This window comes from Nyctereutes procyonoides, unplaced genomic scaffold (assembly GCF_905146905.1).
Source record: "Nyctereutes procyonoides isolate TBG_1078 unplaced genomic scaffold, NYPRO_anot_genome, whole genome shotgun sequence".
In the NCBI taxonomy this organism is placed as follows: Eukaryota; Metazoa; Chordata; class Mammalia; order Carnivora; family Canidae; genus Nyctereutes; species Nyctereutes procyonoides.
Genome location: NW_026575034.1, coordinates 18,547,713 through 18,566,949, shown reverse-complemented (window position 1 = coordinate 18,566,949; position 19,237 = coordinate 18,547,713). Strand labels below are relative to the sequence as shown.

General features: G+C 43.2%; 1 protein-coding gene across 3 annotated transcripts in view; it reads right to left on the bottom strand.

Moving 5' to 3' along the window:
* The window catches only part of DENND2B (DENN domain containing 2B), a 148,434-nt gene that overhangs the window by 43,103 nt on the left and 86,094 nt on the right, over positions 1–19,237 (bottom strand). For all 3 annotated transcript variants that reach the window (XM_055317683.1, XM_055317682.1, XM_055317684.1), the window contains one exon: positions 10,333–10,437. In XM_055317683.1, coding sequence (XP_055173658.1) covers positions 10,333–10,412 — 80 coding nt within the window. In that variant the 5' untranslated portion in view covers positions 10,413–10,437. The remainder of the gene's footprint in view (positions 1–10,332; positions 10,438–19,237) is intronic.

Here is a 19,237-nt window from a genome sequence, read left to right as displayed (position 1 = left end):
ATAGCTCCAGGCAGGTAAAAGAAATATAAAAGTAAAGATAGCACAGCGAAAGACACCTAAGACTGTGCTCTGATCATCTTTTGCTCTTTATTCTAAAATCCCAGGCTTGCCTCTGGGGAAATAGACACTCTGAAACTGGGCACTCATACCACCGCCTTGTCAGCATGCAGCCAGATCTGCTGCTCAGCACAGGCATGGATGCCAACACTGCAGCACGTGACAGGCCAAAATCAACATTTATAGGACAGGGAGTAAGGTATATAAAAAAAAAAAAAAAGGCGGGGGGGGGTAAGATAAACAGATAAAAAGAGAAAGGGGGAGGGGAGGGGAGAATGCAAAGGAAATTTAAGTAAAACAGAGGAGAATAAACACTCACATACAGACAAATATATAAGACAAGTGAGTAGGAAATAAAGAGTATGAACTAAGGGTATGAAAAGAGAAAATTTTTTTTAAAGATTTTATTTATTTATTCATGAGAATAAGAGAGAGAGAGGCAGAGACATAGGCAGAGGGAGAAGCAGGCCCCATGCAGGGAGCCCGACGTGGGACTCGATCCCAGGCCTCCAGGATCACACCCTGGGCTGAAGGCAGCGCCAAACTGCTGAGCCACCTGGGCTGCCCTGAAAAGAGAAATTTAAAGAAAAAGCAACATGTGCAGTATGTGTATACATAGACAGAAAGTGAGAATTAAAATGTCAAGTATGTGCCCCTCCCTCTGGTATTGTTTCATAAGAACACAACACAACCCTTCACTTAGTGATCAGGACCACAGCAGTAAGCATTCATGCCAAGGGATGCCCCATATATTGTCAAGTGCAGCCAAAAACTATCTGGGAAGGAAGGCTATTTTAGTCCTTGGTAATGAGAGGTTTCTGAACTCACCATGCTCTGGTGACAGGGCTTCTGAGTGTGTCAGTATCAGGAAGAGGACCAAGTTGAGGCCAGTTGGGGAAGGCTTCCATGGGTCCAGGAAATAGTCCCAGAGGTAACCAGATGGGCTGTGGATGCCATGAAGCAAGCCTGTCTGCAGACTGAGGTTACGCAGAGCCCAGCTTCCAATATGCTTAGTCTCTACTAAACAGGTGTCTAGCCTGCTCCCCTGGGAAACTGCCTGGGAGTTGGCCATTCACCATTCTAAGGCTATTCAATGAAGATGGGCCCTTGCTGACTCAGTGGACATCAGCATCCTCCCACCACACAGTGACTGCCCCAACAGAGAACCCAACATTCTCACTACATTCCCTCGAGGCTGTACTCTGAGGGGGGGGGGGGGGAGAGGAGGAGGAGGAGGGGGAGGGAGGAGGAGGAGGAGGAGGGCTGCGGGAGTGACATGGCAAGTCCAGAAGCTTTTTCCCCAGGCCAGAGAAGGGGCTCAGCTCAAAAACTCCCACTGACATCCCACGCTGGGATAGTCCTGATAAAAAGCCAAAGGATGGGGTGACACTCACAACTTGGCCTTCCTGTTCCCAAAGCAACCTCATCTCAGATGGATCCAGGATAACCTCATCCTCCAAGTGAGGTTACCTATGGGCCACCATCTACAGAGACTCTTGGTCAAGCATAGCTTGTCAGATTAAGTAGTATGGTAGCTAGGGTCAGAGCAGAAATTGAGTCACCTTTCCACTTCCAAACAAGAATCTACCAAAGCTCTACCTGCCTGCCTTCCCGCTGATTTCTAGGGAAGCACAAAGAGGACGAGTGGGCTCTTCTGTGGGTCCTCTGAGACGTCTAAGTAGTAGCCACAATGAACTCAGAGTATTTAAAAGATGGAAGTCTTCCCTGAGGCTGGTTAAAAAAAAAAATGATACCTTCCAGGGATATCCCCAATACCCTAGTCCAGTAAAAATGGGACTGCTCTACAAAGCAGAACCAGGTACTATGCAAAGCCAACAGGGAGAGAAATGTTCCAGGAAACCATACTAAAGATACTTGTGATGGTTTTAAAACATGGTCTCCTGGAGGCGCCTGGGTGGCTCAGTCAGTTAAGCATCTGCCTTTGGCTCAGATCATGATCCCAAGGTCCTAGGATTGAGCCCTGCATCAGGCTCCCTGCTCAGCAGGGAATCTGCTTTTCTCTATCACTCCCTCTGCCTCTCCCCACCTCTCTCTCTCTCTCTCTGTCTTAAATAAAATCTTAAAAAAAAAAAAAAACATGGTCCCCCAATCCTTTGACATGCCTCCTATAAAAATCATCCCTTTTCTTCAATGCTTGACCAATAGAAGAACACAAGTGAAATGAATTTGTGCCAGTTTTCAGACCCAAGCCTCAAGAAACCGGCAGCTTCTACCTCCTATCTCCCAAGCTGTGAGGAAGCTCAGACCATGCAGAGAGGGTACCTATAGGTGTTTAACAGTCTCAGCTGAGGTTCCAAAAATAGCCAACATCAACTCCCAGACATGAGACAAGACACCTCTAGGTGATACTGGCCCCTAGTCAGTGAGTCATCCTATGCCTTCAAGTCTTTCCAGGCAAGGTGCCAGACACTGTGGAGCAGGACTAGCCGTCTCTGCAGTGTTCTGTAAATGCCTAGGCTACAGAGTCTGTGAGCATAATAAAGTGGCTATTGACACCATAAATTCTGGGGTAGTTCTGTAGCACTAGGTAAGTAGAACAGTTGAAACAAAATCCTAAGTCACTGACTTCGGGACTGAGCTACAGGCTGTCAGGAGGGGCTTAAGGGAGATCAAGAGAATGTCAGTAAAAGCTAGAGGAAGGGGGACCCTCATAAATGCTGAAAAGTTTGGTAATTCTGTCACCAGTAGTGACACGGAAAATAGGAAATATACCTAATTCAGTGACCCAGCTTAAAGCACCTCAAAGCAGAGCACCCCAGGTGCTGTCTGATATCTTAGCTGCCTGCAGTAAAGGAGAGAAGGGAGGAGCCAAAAAAGGCCTGTTTAGTTGTCAAGCAACACTGAAAGGAAACAGCAATGAAAAAGGGCTTTCTGCATTAGAAACACTAGCTTCTGTCTCTCTAGACAGCACAAAATTCTCAAATTAAGAAATGGCTTCCAGACTGTGGTGGCAGTTTTATTGTGTGTGTATGCACACGCTGGTGTGTAAACTAATTAGATGGTACACTTTAAATTGTTCCGTTTACTGTACTCTCATTATCCCTCAATAAATCTCTTTAACAAAAATCTAGAGTAGGACTAGATCTTTGTCTAGTCCTAAAAAATCCTCTGTCAAGACCTAAACAAATGGTTTCAAGCATTGCCTCAGAGAGTTGTACAGAGAGACAGGCCAAAGGCCTTCTAATGATCTTAAGGGTGGCCTTAAGAGGCATAGGCTTCGGAGACTCTTAAGAACCCCTGGTCCCAGAGGGTTCTCACGGGGAACCCAAAGCGGGAAGGGGCTCGCAGTGAAGTGATTTGTACCTGTGCCTTCTGTCTACTGCGGTGGATAATAAAGTGATCCAGAAGAAACCCATCAAATTCTTAAATGGAGCATATCAGCTGGGACTGGAAAGCACAGAGGTGGTCTGAAATGAAGTGCGGACCATCTGGACACGTGAAATATTATGGACATGAAGCAGATGGAGAAAAGTACTCACCTGTAAGAATGGGCTACTTTTGAGAGAAAAGGAGTCAGAGTCAGGACAGAACCAAAAGCCCTGAGGGTGGAGCCAGAGACAAGGTAAATGCCTCCCAGGCTGTAAAACCAAGACTTCACGGAGGAGCTGCTAACTTGTGCCTCACTGCATGTACGGATTACAATGGGCCAGTCACAGCTGCGTGGTCTCCAGTTTTCCTTTCTGAAAAGGAGTATCTACAACAGTTATTCTGGGCCTGTCCCACCAGCTATTCCGGGCACAGGTACATATTCTCTTTCATTTACAGACCTTCACACCAAGAGGAATAGTGCTCAAGGAGCTTCATGCACTGAAAGAAAGGGACTGTACCCAAAGAGTTTCCATCCACACCCAAACCAGACATACATGATGAGATCTTAGACTTCACATGGATGCCATTAATAAGATAGACTTGGGACCTTAGGGGAGAGACTGAGTGTATTTCATATTCAGGAAGGATGTGAATTTTTGTGATCAGAGGGCAGACTACGGCAGACTGCATTTTTTTTTCTTTTTTTTTTTTTTAAGACTGCATTTTCTAAAGAGAGTGACCACAACTCCTATCCCATCTCACATGCCTTTCTACCAAATGTGAAGTTGACAGTCTTCTCATCAAGTGGGACTGATCTTCCTTCCTCTTGTGTGATATTGTGATTTATAATAAGAAATACAGAATTGGTCTTAGACCCATTTTTGGCACAGGTCTCCTAAAACCCTTAGAATTGCCTAAGTGATGACAGCAATCAAGGTGTCTTTTGTCATGTAAATGAAGTGACTTTCGGGACTACACCTAAGCCTGGCCTCTGTTTACCAGGAAAACCAACCTTGTAATTAGAGGGTTAGAACTTTCTGTTGTTCTCTTCCCCAGAACTCCAGGGAGGGGAAACAGACTGGAGGTGGAATCAACCACTAATGGCCAATGATCTCATTAATCATGACTATGTAACTGAAGCCTCCATGAAAACCCAAAAGGGCAGGGGTTAGAGAGGTTTCAGATTGATGAATCAGAATACTTCTACATGCCACTATGCCAGGCCCAAGCTCCCAGGGACAGAACAGCCTTTGTTTGAGACCTCACCCTATGTATCTCTTCATCTGGCTATTGATTTGTATCCGTTAATATCTTTTGTAATAAACTGATATTCTCATGAGTAAATGGGTTTCCTGAGTTCTGTGAGCCACTCTAGTAAATTCATGAAACCAAGGAGGGGTTCGTGGGAATTTCTGATGTTTAGCCAGTCTGTCAGAAACACAGGTAACAACCTGGGCTTGAGATTAGCATCTGAGGCAAAGGGCAGTCTGTAGGACTGAGAGATCCTTAACCTGTGGGATCTGATGCTATCTCTGGTAGATAGTCTCAGACTCAAGTTGAATTGTGGGGAACCGAGCTTTGGTCAGAGAACTGCCTAGTGGTGCAGGGGAGCACCCTCACACACACTACCAAGTTGGAACTAGGTGCAGAGCTCTTTTATCACCTTCATCAACAGAGTAAAACAGAATAGCACCATGCAACTTCTGAGGCTAGGTATTAAAATGTCATGCATTCCTGCCTAGTTCTCTTGAGGTACTCACTCTTGGAATCCAGACATCACGCTGTAAAAGCGTGCAACCAAACACAGAGGCCACATGTAGGTGTTTTCCAGCTGAGGTTCCAGCTGACTGCCAGCATTAACAGTCAGACATGTAAGTGAACAAGTCTTCAGATGAGTCACCAAGGCTTCAAGGAATAGAGACAAGCTTTCCCTGATGAACCCTAGCCAAATTGCAATTTGTGAGCAAAATAAATGACTATTAATGTTTTAAGCCACTAACTTTAAGGCTGTTTGTTATGCAGCAATAAATAACCATATACTACTGACATTATGGTTGGACTCCAGGAAGAATCTCAGGTAACAGGGGGCTAAAGCCACAGGTCCCCCTGAGAGGTGGCCTGCCACACAAGGGCAGGCTTTGCACCACTATCTTTTACCCACAGCCACCACTCCCAGGAGCTTTTCCCTATTTGCTAGCTCTTATCCTCCTCCTGAAATCTAGGGCAAAGGGTCCAGATCTGTGCCCACTTTAGCAATGCGACCCCAAGACCTCTCTGGATTTCACCATATTACAAACCAATGCCTTCCTCTGCACAGAAATCTGCAAATGTGAGTTGAAATTATGGTTCCACTGTCAATTAGCTACATGGGTATTAGCTTCCTCCTATGCAACAAGTAACTGAGCCAAAAGAATCCCAAGACCCCTCCAACTCTTACATCCCAAAAGAGTATGTGCTGGGCCTCCATTGAGTTCCAACTGAGTAGGGGAAATAAGACCCCCACAAAAATCCCCTTATGAGGTACTATATGGTAAGTGCCACTTGGAGGCTCCAAACCAAAGGTTCTAAGAGTGAATATAGAGAGGAGGGAAATCCTTCTTAACTGGGTGGTTAACAAAAGCACTGGGAAAGAAGTAATATTTGCACCTAGACTGGCAGAAATGTTAGGTTTGAATTAGACAACAGTGAAGGGTTAAGAGTAGAAAGAAAGACCACAGCTTTTATAAAAGCCTTACAAGCCAGGCCAAATTTGACCATATCACACTTGACAATAGTTTCTGAGAAAGAAGATCCCAGGAATGTTTAGAGGGAGGTGAATGTAGTGGTACAATAAAACGACAGAAGGATCAAGAGAGCTAGGCTTAAGTTCTTTCTCCCATTAGCTTTGTATTTTGGAAGGGCACCTCTTCTTTTTCTACATCTCAACTTCCCAAAACAAGTGGGTTAGACTGAATGAGTTCTCAGATTCCTTTCAATTCTGCCCTTCTAAGAGTTTGGGAACTGAATGGAAAGGGAGCCCAAAGTTGGTAAGACCTATTAGAATGGTACTACAAGGACTCAACTAGCACAGCAGCCTATGTTAGAAGAGACTCATCTCCTAGACATCTAATCAAAAGGCCAATAAATAGTTATCATCTTCCACATACCAAGCATTATTCCAGGCTCAAGAGAGATGGAAAGAAGTCCAAGTCTGTGACCCTAAGAAGTCTACATTTTATAGGCACCCAAGAAAACATTCTCACACCTACATCCAGAGGCAAGCTTCCCAAACATGATACTGATAGCCTGTATTTCCATGGGGCAATGACCCAAGTGCTGGAGATTCACAGTGAAGAAGCTGTCAAGGAAATCAGCAGGCATGACGAGTCTTCTGAGAACAGGCCCTGCTGCCTGTCAGGCCTCACAGCACAAGTTTAATCTCCTGAGAGCAAGAAGCAGCAAAGTTTGCCCCATTTAGGTGGCTGAATTAGCTTTAAACATAACACTTCCTTGTTTGCAAGTCACCACACTGCTTCTAGTCTCACCCCGGGTCATCAACAACAACATCATAAAGCCCGGCCTCTGAAATCCAGGGGAGCTTTGAGAATTCCACCTCCCACCCCCAGAATTGGATGCAGCCAAATCTTCTGAGCTGGAGTGGGAACAATATTCAGGGAGGGTACCTCTGGCAGCTGAGGGTGAAGCAACGTGCCCATTTTGCCTCAACAATAGAGAGAAAGGGAAACCTGTTCCAAAAGACCAAAACCTAGCAAAGAATAAAATTCATTTGGTGGTTAAATGAAAAGGCTTAGATTTCCTCCTTCTACATATCCTGCCAATCAAGACTGGGTTACAGAGGAAAAATAAGGAAATAAATTAGCAAAATAGCCATAAGAACCAAAAAAAAAAAAAAAAAAAAAGGAATCCAGGATCTTTAACCCATACTGGCTCAGGTGAAGTCTCATTCAAGTTAAGGACACAAACTTGCAAATACCTATCTTGCCTGTTCCACAGGGTCTCAGCTGTCCTTTCCCATGCCCCAGAGGACCTCCTCGCCTCCAAGTGAGATACAAATGCCTCAGTATCACTAGGTTCCTCTGTCTCTATATGGATGACATGGGGGGCCCCAAAGCAGCCAAGGAATTAAACACTCAGCTTTCCCAGGCCCTAGCACCCTTGCACTCCTCAGCCAAAGTTCCCTGACACACCAAGGAGTCTTTTCCCACTGAGATCCCTGGGCTAGTGATGATAAAAAAAAAAGGGGGGGGGGGAACCTCAGGTCACTGCCAAACATCTACTAAAAGGTCTGACTAAGAGATTCAGGTGCCAAGGTCATTAATCCAAGTTGTAAATGTCTTGAAGAAAAAGAATGGATATTTCTTCTTTCTCCCCCATTGTCTTTCACAGAGCCTGGCATCTGGGAGGAAAGCCCCCAAGGTCCACTGACAATGACTTCCTAAATGAACTAATTTACCACCCTACTCAGCTCAAAGAACAGCCTCCAGACATGGCTGGGGTAAAGACAGCTGGTGAACCCACTAGATAACAATTTCAAAATAACACCTATAGTCCAGCAGTAGCCTCTGAGAGAAGGTATAGCTAGCCCTGGAGGCCTGTGACTCCAGCCCATGAAAGAAGAACAGAAGGGAAGCAGAAATATAGCAAAAAGCAAGGGAAGTGAAGACTTAAAGGGGAGGCTGGAAGGATGCTTTTTTATGCACATCAGAGGCTCAGATATTTACAAACATCACTCGGAAGCTAAAGGAGGAGCAATTTCTAAAAATATTTAAAACACATAGGTACATATTCCAAATAAACACAGGTACTCATTGGTGGACCTGATTTAGCTTTGTGACTTGATGTAAAACTTGCATCTCTCACTCTACCCCCTCAAATAGTGGAAATTGCGGGGGGAATGAATATTTAAAAGAGTTGAGGGCTGCTGGTATGGTAATTTCTTTTTTGTTGTTGTTTTTTGAGATTTTATTTATTTGAGAGAGAGACAGAGAGAGTACAAGCGGGGGGAATAGCAGAGGGAGAGGCAAAAGTAGGCTCCCCACTGAGCAAGGAGCCCAAAGCAGGACTCTGGGATCATGACCTGATCCGAAAGCAAGACACTCAACTGACTGAGCCACCCAGGCGCCCCTAATATGGTAATTTCTAATTCAGGTTCTAAATATACTATTTCTTTACAATTAAGAATAAAACTATACAATCACAAATAATGCTTATTTTACTCGTGTGATCTCAGATTTATAAAAAAAAAAAATGGGAACCTTAGTTCCCAGTCTCCATCTGCCAAGTAAGTCACAATAAAACATGCCATCAGACTGGTAAGAGCCCAGCAAAGTGGTTCCCAGAAGCAGACAATGGGAGACAAAGACTGAGATCTAGATCTGTTTCTGCTGTGCCCACCAACATGCCCTGGGAGAGTTCAGGTTTTCTACCTGTTTTACCTAAGAAGTTGTTGGTCCCTGCCATTCTCTGCTTTGCCCAGGTCAGGGAAGCAAGTATGCAACAAACTGTAAGTCAGAGGAGGTCCAAGGGCAGGAAGTAGGGACTGTTCCTGTTGGTCTTGCTGCTCCAGAATAGTTAACCAATTTGTCTACCTAAGTTCTAAGATATTAGGTACTTAACACTTCAGAACCTGTCTGGTTGACACAGTCCATCCAGACCATTTCCACCAGGACCAAACCTGGAATGTGTGGTGTAGGAAATTCCTCCTGATTCCTGAATGTGTGCCTCATTCACACCACTCACTCCTCAGAAGCACAGTGCAGAGCTCCATTCTGTCAATCATATGTTGATTCCAGCTCTGAATGAACCAAACATCTACTACCACCTCTGGACAGACCTGAGTGTGCCACATCCCACAGACTCAGCCTGGCACTGCACAGCCCGGATACCCAGAAAGGAATAGCCCTATCCCAACCTAAGCTGAGCATCCTTCTCAAAGTTATCTATTCTAGTGGCTAAGGTCCCAAAAGCCACATTTATCCACCTTAGATTCAACAGAAGGGGCTAGAAAAGATACATACAAGGCTTTAATAAAAGAGCCCAGAGGTGCTTCTAAGACATCAGCATCCAGTCTTGACCAAAACTTGAGAAGCCCTGGTGAGAGCTGTACATTGATCTTTTGGCTCTGGAAGCTTTTATCTCATCACAGAAGAGAGCTAACATTTATTGAGAAGCTTTATGCCAGACACTATGCTAGGCACTGACATACATTATTTCATTTAATCCTCACAGCAACTCTGTGAGATACTTACTATTATTATTATTATTTCATAGAGGAGTATCCAAGATTTTGGAGGGCATAGGAAAATGCCCTGAGATCTCACTATTTGGGGGGTAGTTAGTAGTTAGGGCTTAGATTTGAAGCCAATTGTATATGATTTCAAAATCTGTGGTTTTTCTATCATTCTACATTCCACTTTTAAAAAGACAAAATCGGGAAAGTGGATTATAGCTTACACTGACTGAAAATCCCCAAGCTGCTTTGTTTACAGCCCAGCCTAAATTCTTGTAGAATTTAGACTTCTGCTTGCAAACTGTGTTAATATGCATAACTGTCTCCCCACCCCAACCCTCAGTGTGGTCAACCTCCCTCACTACAGTGTAGCCTAGCTCAGGCACAGGCCCCAAACTGTCCCCATCTTAGGAAAAGGATATAGCCAGGAAAATGCTGGCTTCATTCCTGGACCTCTAGGCTCCTCCAATAGCACAAACCAAAGTCTGTTTTGGGGTCTCTTTGCTCTCTGCTATGGACACTTATAGAAGCAAAAAAGGGCATATATATTAGAGATGGCTTCTGCTCATAGCATGAGTAGGGACCACATCATTTACCTGGATAACCATCAGAGTCAAGATGATAATCACTTATATTCTGGACCCAAGCCATCTGGCTGTCCTTTGATGGCATCCTTCAGTGAACCCCATTCCCCCAGCAGTGCTCCCCCTACTCACCTGCTCAGAGTCCCTCGAGGGGCCTTAGTGCCTCCAGCTCCGTGGGTGATGCTGGAATTCTTGTTGGCAGTCATGGTCATTTCTGCTCTCTGCAAACCCAGAGCCCTACAAAAAAGACAAGGCCTATTAGCCAAGTTTCCATGGGTAGCCAAAAGTACCTCAAACATTTCCAGATGACCTCCAAAACTGCCAAGAGAGTTTCTGTGGCGGGTGGCAGGAACCACTTTCCCACATATATTTAATTCCATGTGTTATAGTTTAAGAGCCTCGAGGGACCCCTGATCCTGGTTAGGCAATGAACTAACAGATAACTTATCACTTCACAGAAAATCATAAAACTCCATTTCCATTCTACCTCTTCTCATTTCTTCTCATTTCCATTCTACCTCTTCTCCAAATTTCTAGCATGCCATAGAGCCTTGACAAATTCCATCCAATTTGCATACCTCCTGAACAACTATTTATTCAGTATATTTCTTGAATCAACTTGAAATTGACTTGCTTGTCTTAAAAGATTTAATCTTGTTCTATACAATTAATCATTTAGTCACTCAACAAATATTTACTGAGTACTTATGTCCTAGGTACTGCCATCCAACAAAGACTGAAACAAAGTCTCTGCCCTCAGAGAGATCACATCTCAGAAAAAACAGACAACAAGGCTGTACATGTCACACGTGTGGGATACATCAGTGTACATTTATGTTTAATATATAGGGTGATGATAAGTGGTATGAAGAAGAAAATGAAGCAAGGTAGAGGGAGAGTGAAGATCTGTTATTTGAAATAGAAGGTTCAGGGAAGAATATCCTGATAAAGTAATATTTGAGCCAATACCATAAAATTATGAGCTATCATATTTTTTTCTAATACCCATTAAAATAAAACTAATATACATTATGGTATTTAAGTACCGATGAAGTGAAAAATGTCCATTCATGTACCATATAGAGTTAGCAAATCTATCATTCATCCTTTAGGGAGCATTACTTTATGTTAAAATAATAAAAGGAAAAAAAGGTTAAAACTTAAGAAATAGAATTATCTCTTATTTGCAACTGATATGATCTTGTATATAGAAAACCCAAAAGATTCCACTAAAAAATTCTTAAACTAATATATAAAGTCAGGCAAGTTTGCAGGATAGAGTAATATTTTAAAAATCAGTTTTACTTCTAAACACTGGCAATGAAAAATCTGAAAATGAAATTAAGAAAAACAATTCCATTATTAATAGTAACAAAAAAAATCCCTTAGTATTTTTAAGAATACTTAGAAAAATACTTGGGAATAAATTTAACAAAAAAAGTGTAAAACTTGTATATTGCAAACTACGAAACATCATTGAAAGAAATTAAAGAAAACATAAATAGACATCCCATGTTCATGGATCAGAAAATTCAAAACTGTTAAGATGGCAATATCCACTAAACTGATTTATAAAACTGAACAGAACATCCATCAACTGCAGAAACTGACAACGTGGTCCTAAAATTTCATTGCAGTCCGAGGGATCCAGAATAGCCAAAACAATGTTGAAAAAGAAGAATAAAGTTAGAGAACTCAGACTAATTTCAAAACATACTACAAAGTCACAGTAATCAAGACAGTGTATACAGTAATAAGAATAGAAATAGAGATCAAGGGAAGAAAATTGATAGTCTAGAAATAAACCTAAACATTCATGATCAATTGATTTTCAACAAGGATGCCAAGACTATTCAATAGGAAAGAAATCTTCTCAATCAATGGTGCTGGGACAACTGGATATTCATATGCAAAAACTAAAGTAGGACTCTTACCTCATACCACACAAAAAAATAAGTAAAAATGGATCACAGACCTAAATATAAGAGTTAAAAATTACAAATTAAAGACTAGAAGAAAACAGGAGTAAATCTTTATAACACCAGATTAGGCAATGGTTTCTTAGATATAACAAAATGACCAGCAAGAAAAAAGAAATAAATTGTATTATATCAAAATTTAAAAATTTTGTGCTATAAAAAAACCACCAAGAAATTTAAGACACCCACAAACGGGAGGAAATTATTTGCAAATCATGTATCTGCTAAGGAGCTTGTATCCAGAATGTATAAAGAATTCTTTCAATTTCAATAAGACAAATAATCCAATTAAAAACTAGACAAAGGATTTGAATAGACATTTCTCCAGAGACATAAAATCGGCCAATAAGCTGATGAAACAATGTTCAATATCACTAGTCATCAGGGAATTAGAAATCAAAACTACAATAAGTTATTACACTTCACACCCACAGGGATGGCTGTAACGAAACAGACACAGAAAAACAAATGTTAGTGAGGCTGTGGAGAAACTAGAACCTTCACTTATCACTAGTGAGAACGTACAATGTGCAGCCATTTTGGAAAACAGTTCGGCAGTTCAGAAAAGTTGTTCACAGAGTTACCATATGACACAGCATGATGCACTCCTAGGTTTATATCCAAGAGAAATAAAAGCATCCTGTCCACACAAATACCTGTACACAGATGTTCATAACAGCATTATTCATGATAGCCAAAAAGTAGAAACAATCTAAATGTCCATCAATGGATGGATGCATAAACAAAATGTGGTATATCCACACAATGGACTATAATTCTGACATAAAAAGGAATGAGAAGTACTGATGCATTCTAGAATATGCATGAACCCTGGCGCCATTTTTACAAAATGTCCAGATCAGGCAAATCTATAGAGACAGAAAGTAAATTAGTGGTTGCCTAGGCTGGGCTGAGAGTGCCAGAACAGGGAATGGCTACAGTGAATACGGGTTTCTTTTTGGGGTGAAAGAAAAGTACTGGAATTCGATAGTGGTGATGGTTGCACAACTCTGTGAATATACTAAAAACAACTGAAATGTGTGAATTTTATGGTATGTGAATTATCTCAATATAGCTGTTAACATAAAACTTAAGGGCAAAAAAACATTTTTTAAAGACTTTATTTGTTTATTCATGAGAAACACATTTTTTAAGTGCCATGGAGAGTGGATGTTAAAGAGAATACAATGGATACACCAAGCGTATTTCCAACGTGTATGTGCACTCTGGCCTGGGCTAACACCCCTCCACAGAAGCTGAACAGTAGTTCTCACTCTGATTGGCATTTACATCACACTGACCAAAATGAAGTATATTTGAATGTTAAAGTTACACATTTATTTACAGCCACTAAAGACCTTAATCCTAGAGGCCATCTTACTTATTACCTTGGTGCAAATAAGTGATTGGTCTCAATGACAAGACGCTTTTGGAAAAAGAAAACCAGATCTAAGCCTCATTTTTATCCTTCATAAAGTAGAGAAAAGCCTTCTCTACACACTGGGGCGGGGGGAATCTTTATAGACCTAAGTATACAGCATGTTAGTGATGATGATGAGGATGATGATGATGATGATAATGAGAAGGAGAAGTCAATCCTACCACCAGAGCATCTGTGCACACTGGCTCTCATGAGATATTCTTTATTCGCCCCAGCCCAGTGCCAAGCTAAGTGCTTGGCATATAGCTGTATGTGCAACGAAAGAAGGAAGAAAAGAGGCAGCCTCTGGAAGTTTTTCCAGGCCAGTTCCCAGGGTCCTCAGGGAACAATGCTACAAGGAATCAACTGGCTAAGCATTAGCTTTCAACTGTGCCCATGGTAACAATGGTCACAATAACCATCATAACCCATCAAAACAACACTAGACATGCTCTAGCAGCTCCAGGGCAAGTCCTCAGGGAAAGGGCAAAAGATTTGTGGAAAGACCAGAAACTGAAAGATTTTAAAATAACATGATAAAAAATATATTCTCTCTTTCCCCAAATTTCCGATCTAAGGAGGGTGGGCCTGCTGCTCAGAAATGCTTTTATGTAGTTGAATATGAGAACAGAGCCAACTTAGTAAGAAGGAAAAATGTCAGATGACTCTGACACTTGCTTGGGCCAAGAAGAAAAATCCTGTGAAGAAGTAACCAAGAGAAGAGTGGATCAAAATTTCTATGAGGCCCATGGCAAAGACTCTTGATCACACGTCTGTAAGAGCACAGCTGCTATTCTCAAAAGTAGCCTAGGAGTTCAGGCATCTTGGGCAGGCACTGCTGAGAACCCCAGACAGGCCCACTCAGTCAGAACACAGATGCCAACTGATCATCCTTCCTCCTATCTGCTCTCTCTAGGCCAGGTCTATCAGATCAGGGAATAATCTAGGGGCTTGAGGAACTAAGGACCAGGCTAACCCTTTACACCTAAAGCACAGACTTGAGCATTCCACATGGCTGGCTTCCTGGGGAGCACTGCTTCTTCCAGGGCCCTAAGAGCAACTCTAGGCTCTCATCTACGCTTTCACCCTGACACCTTTGGCTAGTCTGGCTGCAAGGAGAGAAGATACTCCAGTTAGAGGAAACACCCACTGGGTATGGAGCAGAAAGGAAGAAACACCCACTGGGTTGAGAGGCTGTTTCGCTAGTTTAGTTCCCAGGCTCATTGATGGCAAAGTCCAGGCAGAAACTGCATGTTTAAAAAATGAAATTGTTCAATTAGCATCTACAACCAATCACGAGTTGCTCAAAAACCCACCTCTGACAAATAGGCAACTATCTGAAGAGTCAGGACTATCCAGAGAAAGGACTATAATAAGGTATCTCTAGAATTTTTCTACAAACTCTACATTGAAACAAAGAAACCAGTCCCAGGTCCTTGAGGTGCTGTGGGAAGAACACCTGACTCGGGGTCAGATAACTAATGCCAACCCTGCCTCTATCAACGATAGTTAAGTGACACTACACAAGTGAGTTTCAAAGACTCATTTCTTACTTTAAGAGCAATAATAATAGCATGACCTACCTCACATGATTGCCTGGCACACTGAAGCTTAATAAATAGTTTTTCATCCAGATCATCCTTCTCTAGGTATCTGGAAAGCAACCACTCCATTCCCGGCCTTGAGTCATTCTCAGACTCCCTGTTACTGTCATTCAATCCATTTGCTCTATGCAAGCACTGTGCAAGGTACTAGGATATAAAAGCAGACAGACACAGTCCTTGCCCTGGAGGATATGACTATTAAGGGAGAAGAGTCAAGTAAAAAGTGGACCCCAGGAATGCCTCATAGAGAGGTGACATCTGAAGTAAGCCTTAACCTATTTGTCACCCACAGTAAGAGGACTTAAGGAAAAGCAAAGGTACATTTATTAAGGCATGTTCCCACATTCTTTATATAATAGCTGAAGTTATAAACACTTCACATATATTAAATTATTTAATCCTAGAAACAAGCCTAAGAAGTAGGTTCTATTATTATTTACATGTTACCAAGGAAACCAAGATACAGAGCAGTTAAATGGCTTGCCCCAAGTCACCTGGCTAGAGGAAAGTGGCCCAGCGGGAATTTGAGCCCAGCTAGCCTGCACCAGTGCCCCAGCAGGAGCCAGGACTCCTTATTGCCTCTAATCATGTTCTAATTCAGCTCTTCTACAAGGTAGTAACGATACAGACCCATTTTTCCAATCAGGAAATTTAGGTTCAGAGAAATTAAATAACTGGCCCAAGATCACTCACCCCGCAAAGGAATGGAGCAGGAATGTGGGCTCAGCTCTGTCTGACTCCACTGTCCACTTCCTCTCCTTCACATCAATGGGATGCTTGTTAAAAAGAGAGTCCCAGGCCCCACCTCCACCTCCTGATGGGAATCTATAATGGTGGGGACTGGGAATTTGCATTTTTAAAAAAGATTTTATTTATTTATGAGACAGAGAGAGAAAGAGAGAGGCAGAGACCCAGGCAGAGGGAGAAGCAGGCTTCATGCGGGAAGCCTGACATGGGGCTCGATCCCGGGACTCCAGGATCACGCCCTGGGCCGAAGGCAGGTGCTAAACCACTGAGCCACCCAGGGATCCCAACATTTTAAGCTAGTTTATATACCTGTAAGTGTGAAAACTTGTGTCCTATTGCTTTCTGAGGACTTGGAAACGTACAAAGGGTCACTACTGACCCTTCTCCTAAAGTTTGCCCAGCTGTAAGCAAATAAAAGATGGATGTTCATTCACATTCATTCCTCCTCCTCCCAGCCCTCAGCTTCTTCTTCCCTGCCCCTCAACGACAAAGGAGCAAGTATAGCGTGAGGTCCAGGGAAAGCATTATCAATGTCTCCTCTAAACAGTTCCTCAATTCTCAGGTGTGCTTAGTGTTCCTGTATCTCAAACTAGCTCTTTCTGCCACCCACCTCTGGTAGCTAACATCTACTTCCCTCACTGTCTCCTTACTTTCAACTCCTGGGAAAAACAGTTCATACTGGAAGACATAAACTGATGGTTTGCAAGAGCAAAAACATGTCCCATCTGGCTGTCCCTTTATTTTTAAAAATTTTTGTATTAGTTATCAAACATTTTAAAAAGTGGGTGGGTACAAATAAAATACAAATAAAAAAGTCAGATTCTGGCCTTTCTTTTGAAAAATTAGAAAATCTGACATCACCGTCTGCATTTCTGTGCAGCCACAGTTGGCTAGACTGAGTGAAAGTGGCCCATTTAGATGCAGTAGGCTCTTTCCAGTTTGCAGCTGTCCCTCCCCATCCAGTGCCTGCAGCTGGTCAGCTTTACTCAGCTCTCTGACCTGACTCTCCATCAGCAGGTGAGTGCTGCAGCCCTGAGTCCCCGCAGGAAGGGTTAAGAGGATGCTGTGGACGAGAATCCACATGAAGCCTCTGGACAGCTGGACCTGTGCAGTGCCAGGAAGAGGAGCCTATTCTAGGGCAAGGCAACACCTCTTAGCCACTTGAAACTCCCCATCTATTCTCCTCACTGCCACTGGAGGAAAGACCTCTGAAAGGCTCCTAGCCTGTGCTCAGGCCAGCTTTCATCTTGCAACTGTCTCCCACTCCTTCTCTCTATAATCTAATCCTTTGACCACAAATACTCTCCTTAAGGTCCAAGAAGGGACCCATCAGGTCAGGCTTTGAAAGGAGCTCCTTCTGAGGGATGCCCAACCTCTAAGAATGAACCTTCTATCCTAGAGCAAAACAAAACCATTCTCCCTTGTTTAGGTGGATATTTCTAAACATCTGTGTGATATTTTTTCACAGACCTAACCATGGACATGACAATATGCCTTGCCCCTGAAGGAGGAGACATTTGAATGCTGAGAGTGATAAGGAACAGTTGCAAGCATTTGGAAGGAACCCCATTCTGCTGGGGTTCCAGTTGCCAAGTGGAGGAAATACAGACCCTGCCAAGCACTCTGCTTTACTAGTCCAGGTAAGGTGGGAAGGAGAGGAGGGCAGGTTTCCTAGGAACTGCCTCTCCTTGTGGGTGTGTTGGGAGAGAACCTGTTACCGCAGCAGCGTTCCGGGAGATAATAGGGATGCTTGTGAGAAGACTAAAAGCCCCAAGATGGACAACATTGGCTGAGGGTGGGAGGAGAAGGGTGGGAGGAAGAGGCCTGCCATGGACAGTTTGACACACATTGGCTTCTCCTCCTTCATCCCCCTTTTCCTCCCCTCCTTTCCTGATTCATTTTTTCTCTGGTTCTCTGCCCACAGCCTGTCTTTGGCTCTGTTGTGCCTAAAAGCAAGGCTTTCTGAGGGCAAGGAACCAAGTGGGCTCAGGGGTTGGGTGGGTGGGCAAAGGAGCTTTAGAAAGGGATCCAGGAATGATTTTCTCCACTCAATCCCATACTTCCCTCCAAAATGCCAGACCCTTTTTCTCTGCCACTACTTCTACATACCTTATACCTTAGAGCCTCTCTATTCCAGCCCCAGGTTTTGAGATTCTAGGCTCAGAAAGCCCTTCAAGCAAAAACATCCAGGGGATTATGAGCCTGATTAAGTGGGGAGGAACTGAGATTTGTTTTGCAGAGAAGTCAGTTTTAACAGGTCCCTATGAGGCTGAAATCCTCCTCAACCAGCCATGGGAAAAGATAGAGGTTTTTGTTGTTGTTGTTAAATAATAATCAGGAAAAAAATCAAGCTCTTTCCATCTCTTCACTGTCCATTTATCACTCCCACATCCTTTTTCCCAACCCTCCTCCTCAAAGAGGCCTATAAGTTTGGGTTTTCAACCTCAATCATTTTCAATCCCTTTTCCTGCCAGATGGTCCTTCTCTACTTCAGTACAGATTCTGTGGAGGTTGGAAGCTGCGTTTAAATGTTTCCTGAAAGCCTGAAAAGGGGTGAGGGCTTGTTAGGCAATTCCAAGCCAAAGGAAATCTGGTGGCTTCCAAGATAGTTTTAAAAACCCAGACATGGTCTGGAAACTCGGCCTCTCAGCAAGCAGCTGAACCTAGCTCTGCCAGGACTATGGAGCCTGCTCTGTCCAATGACTTGGCAACACTGAGAAAAGGAAAGTAGAACAGAGGCTTGCCCCAAAGAGTCCTGCCCCTGAGGGCTAACCACTGCCCTCTTTCCCTTTGGTGAGAAGAGCCTGGGGTTCTTGTAATCATGATGCTGATTCGAAGGCCACAGACCTATTGTACACCAGTGCCTTCCCTCTGGCCAGCCACAGCAGACTAGTTGCCATTTCCTGCACATGCCAAGAATGTTCATGCCTTCAAGGTTTTGTTCAACCAATTCCTTCTATCTTGATGTCCTCCTCCCCCATTCTTTCTTAAATATTCAGTTCAAATGTCAACTTCTTTCTGAAGCCTTTCCTGATCCTAAATCTTGACCTTCTTCTCACCCTTCCCATGCTCTCTAGTCTAGCTGAACTCAACCTGACCGATGACAGGATGCCTCCCATCCTCTAAAAAACCACACTGCCCACAAGCCAACTTTCTCAGAAGAGGACTAGGAAATAGAAAGGGCCAAAGGAACTGGTAAGTCTCCATGCCGCCATTCTCCTATCTGTGGTATAGGGACAATACCCCGCCTCTATAATGAGAACATGGATACCAATGAGAAGCCATCT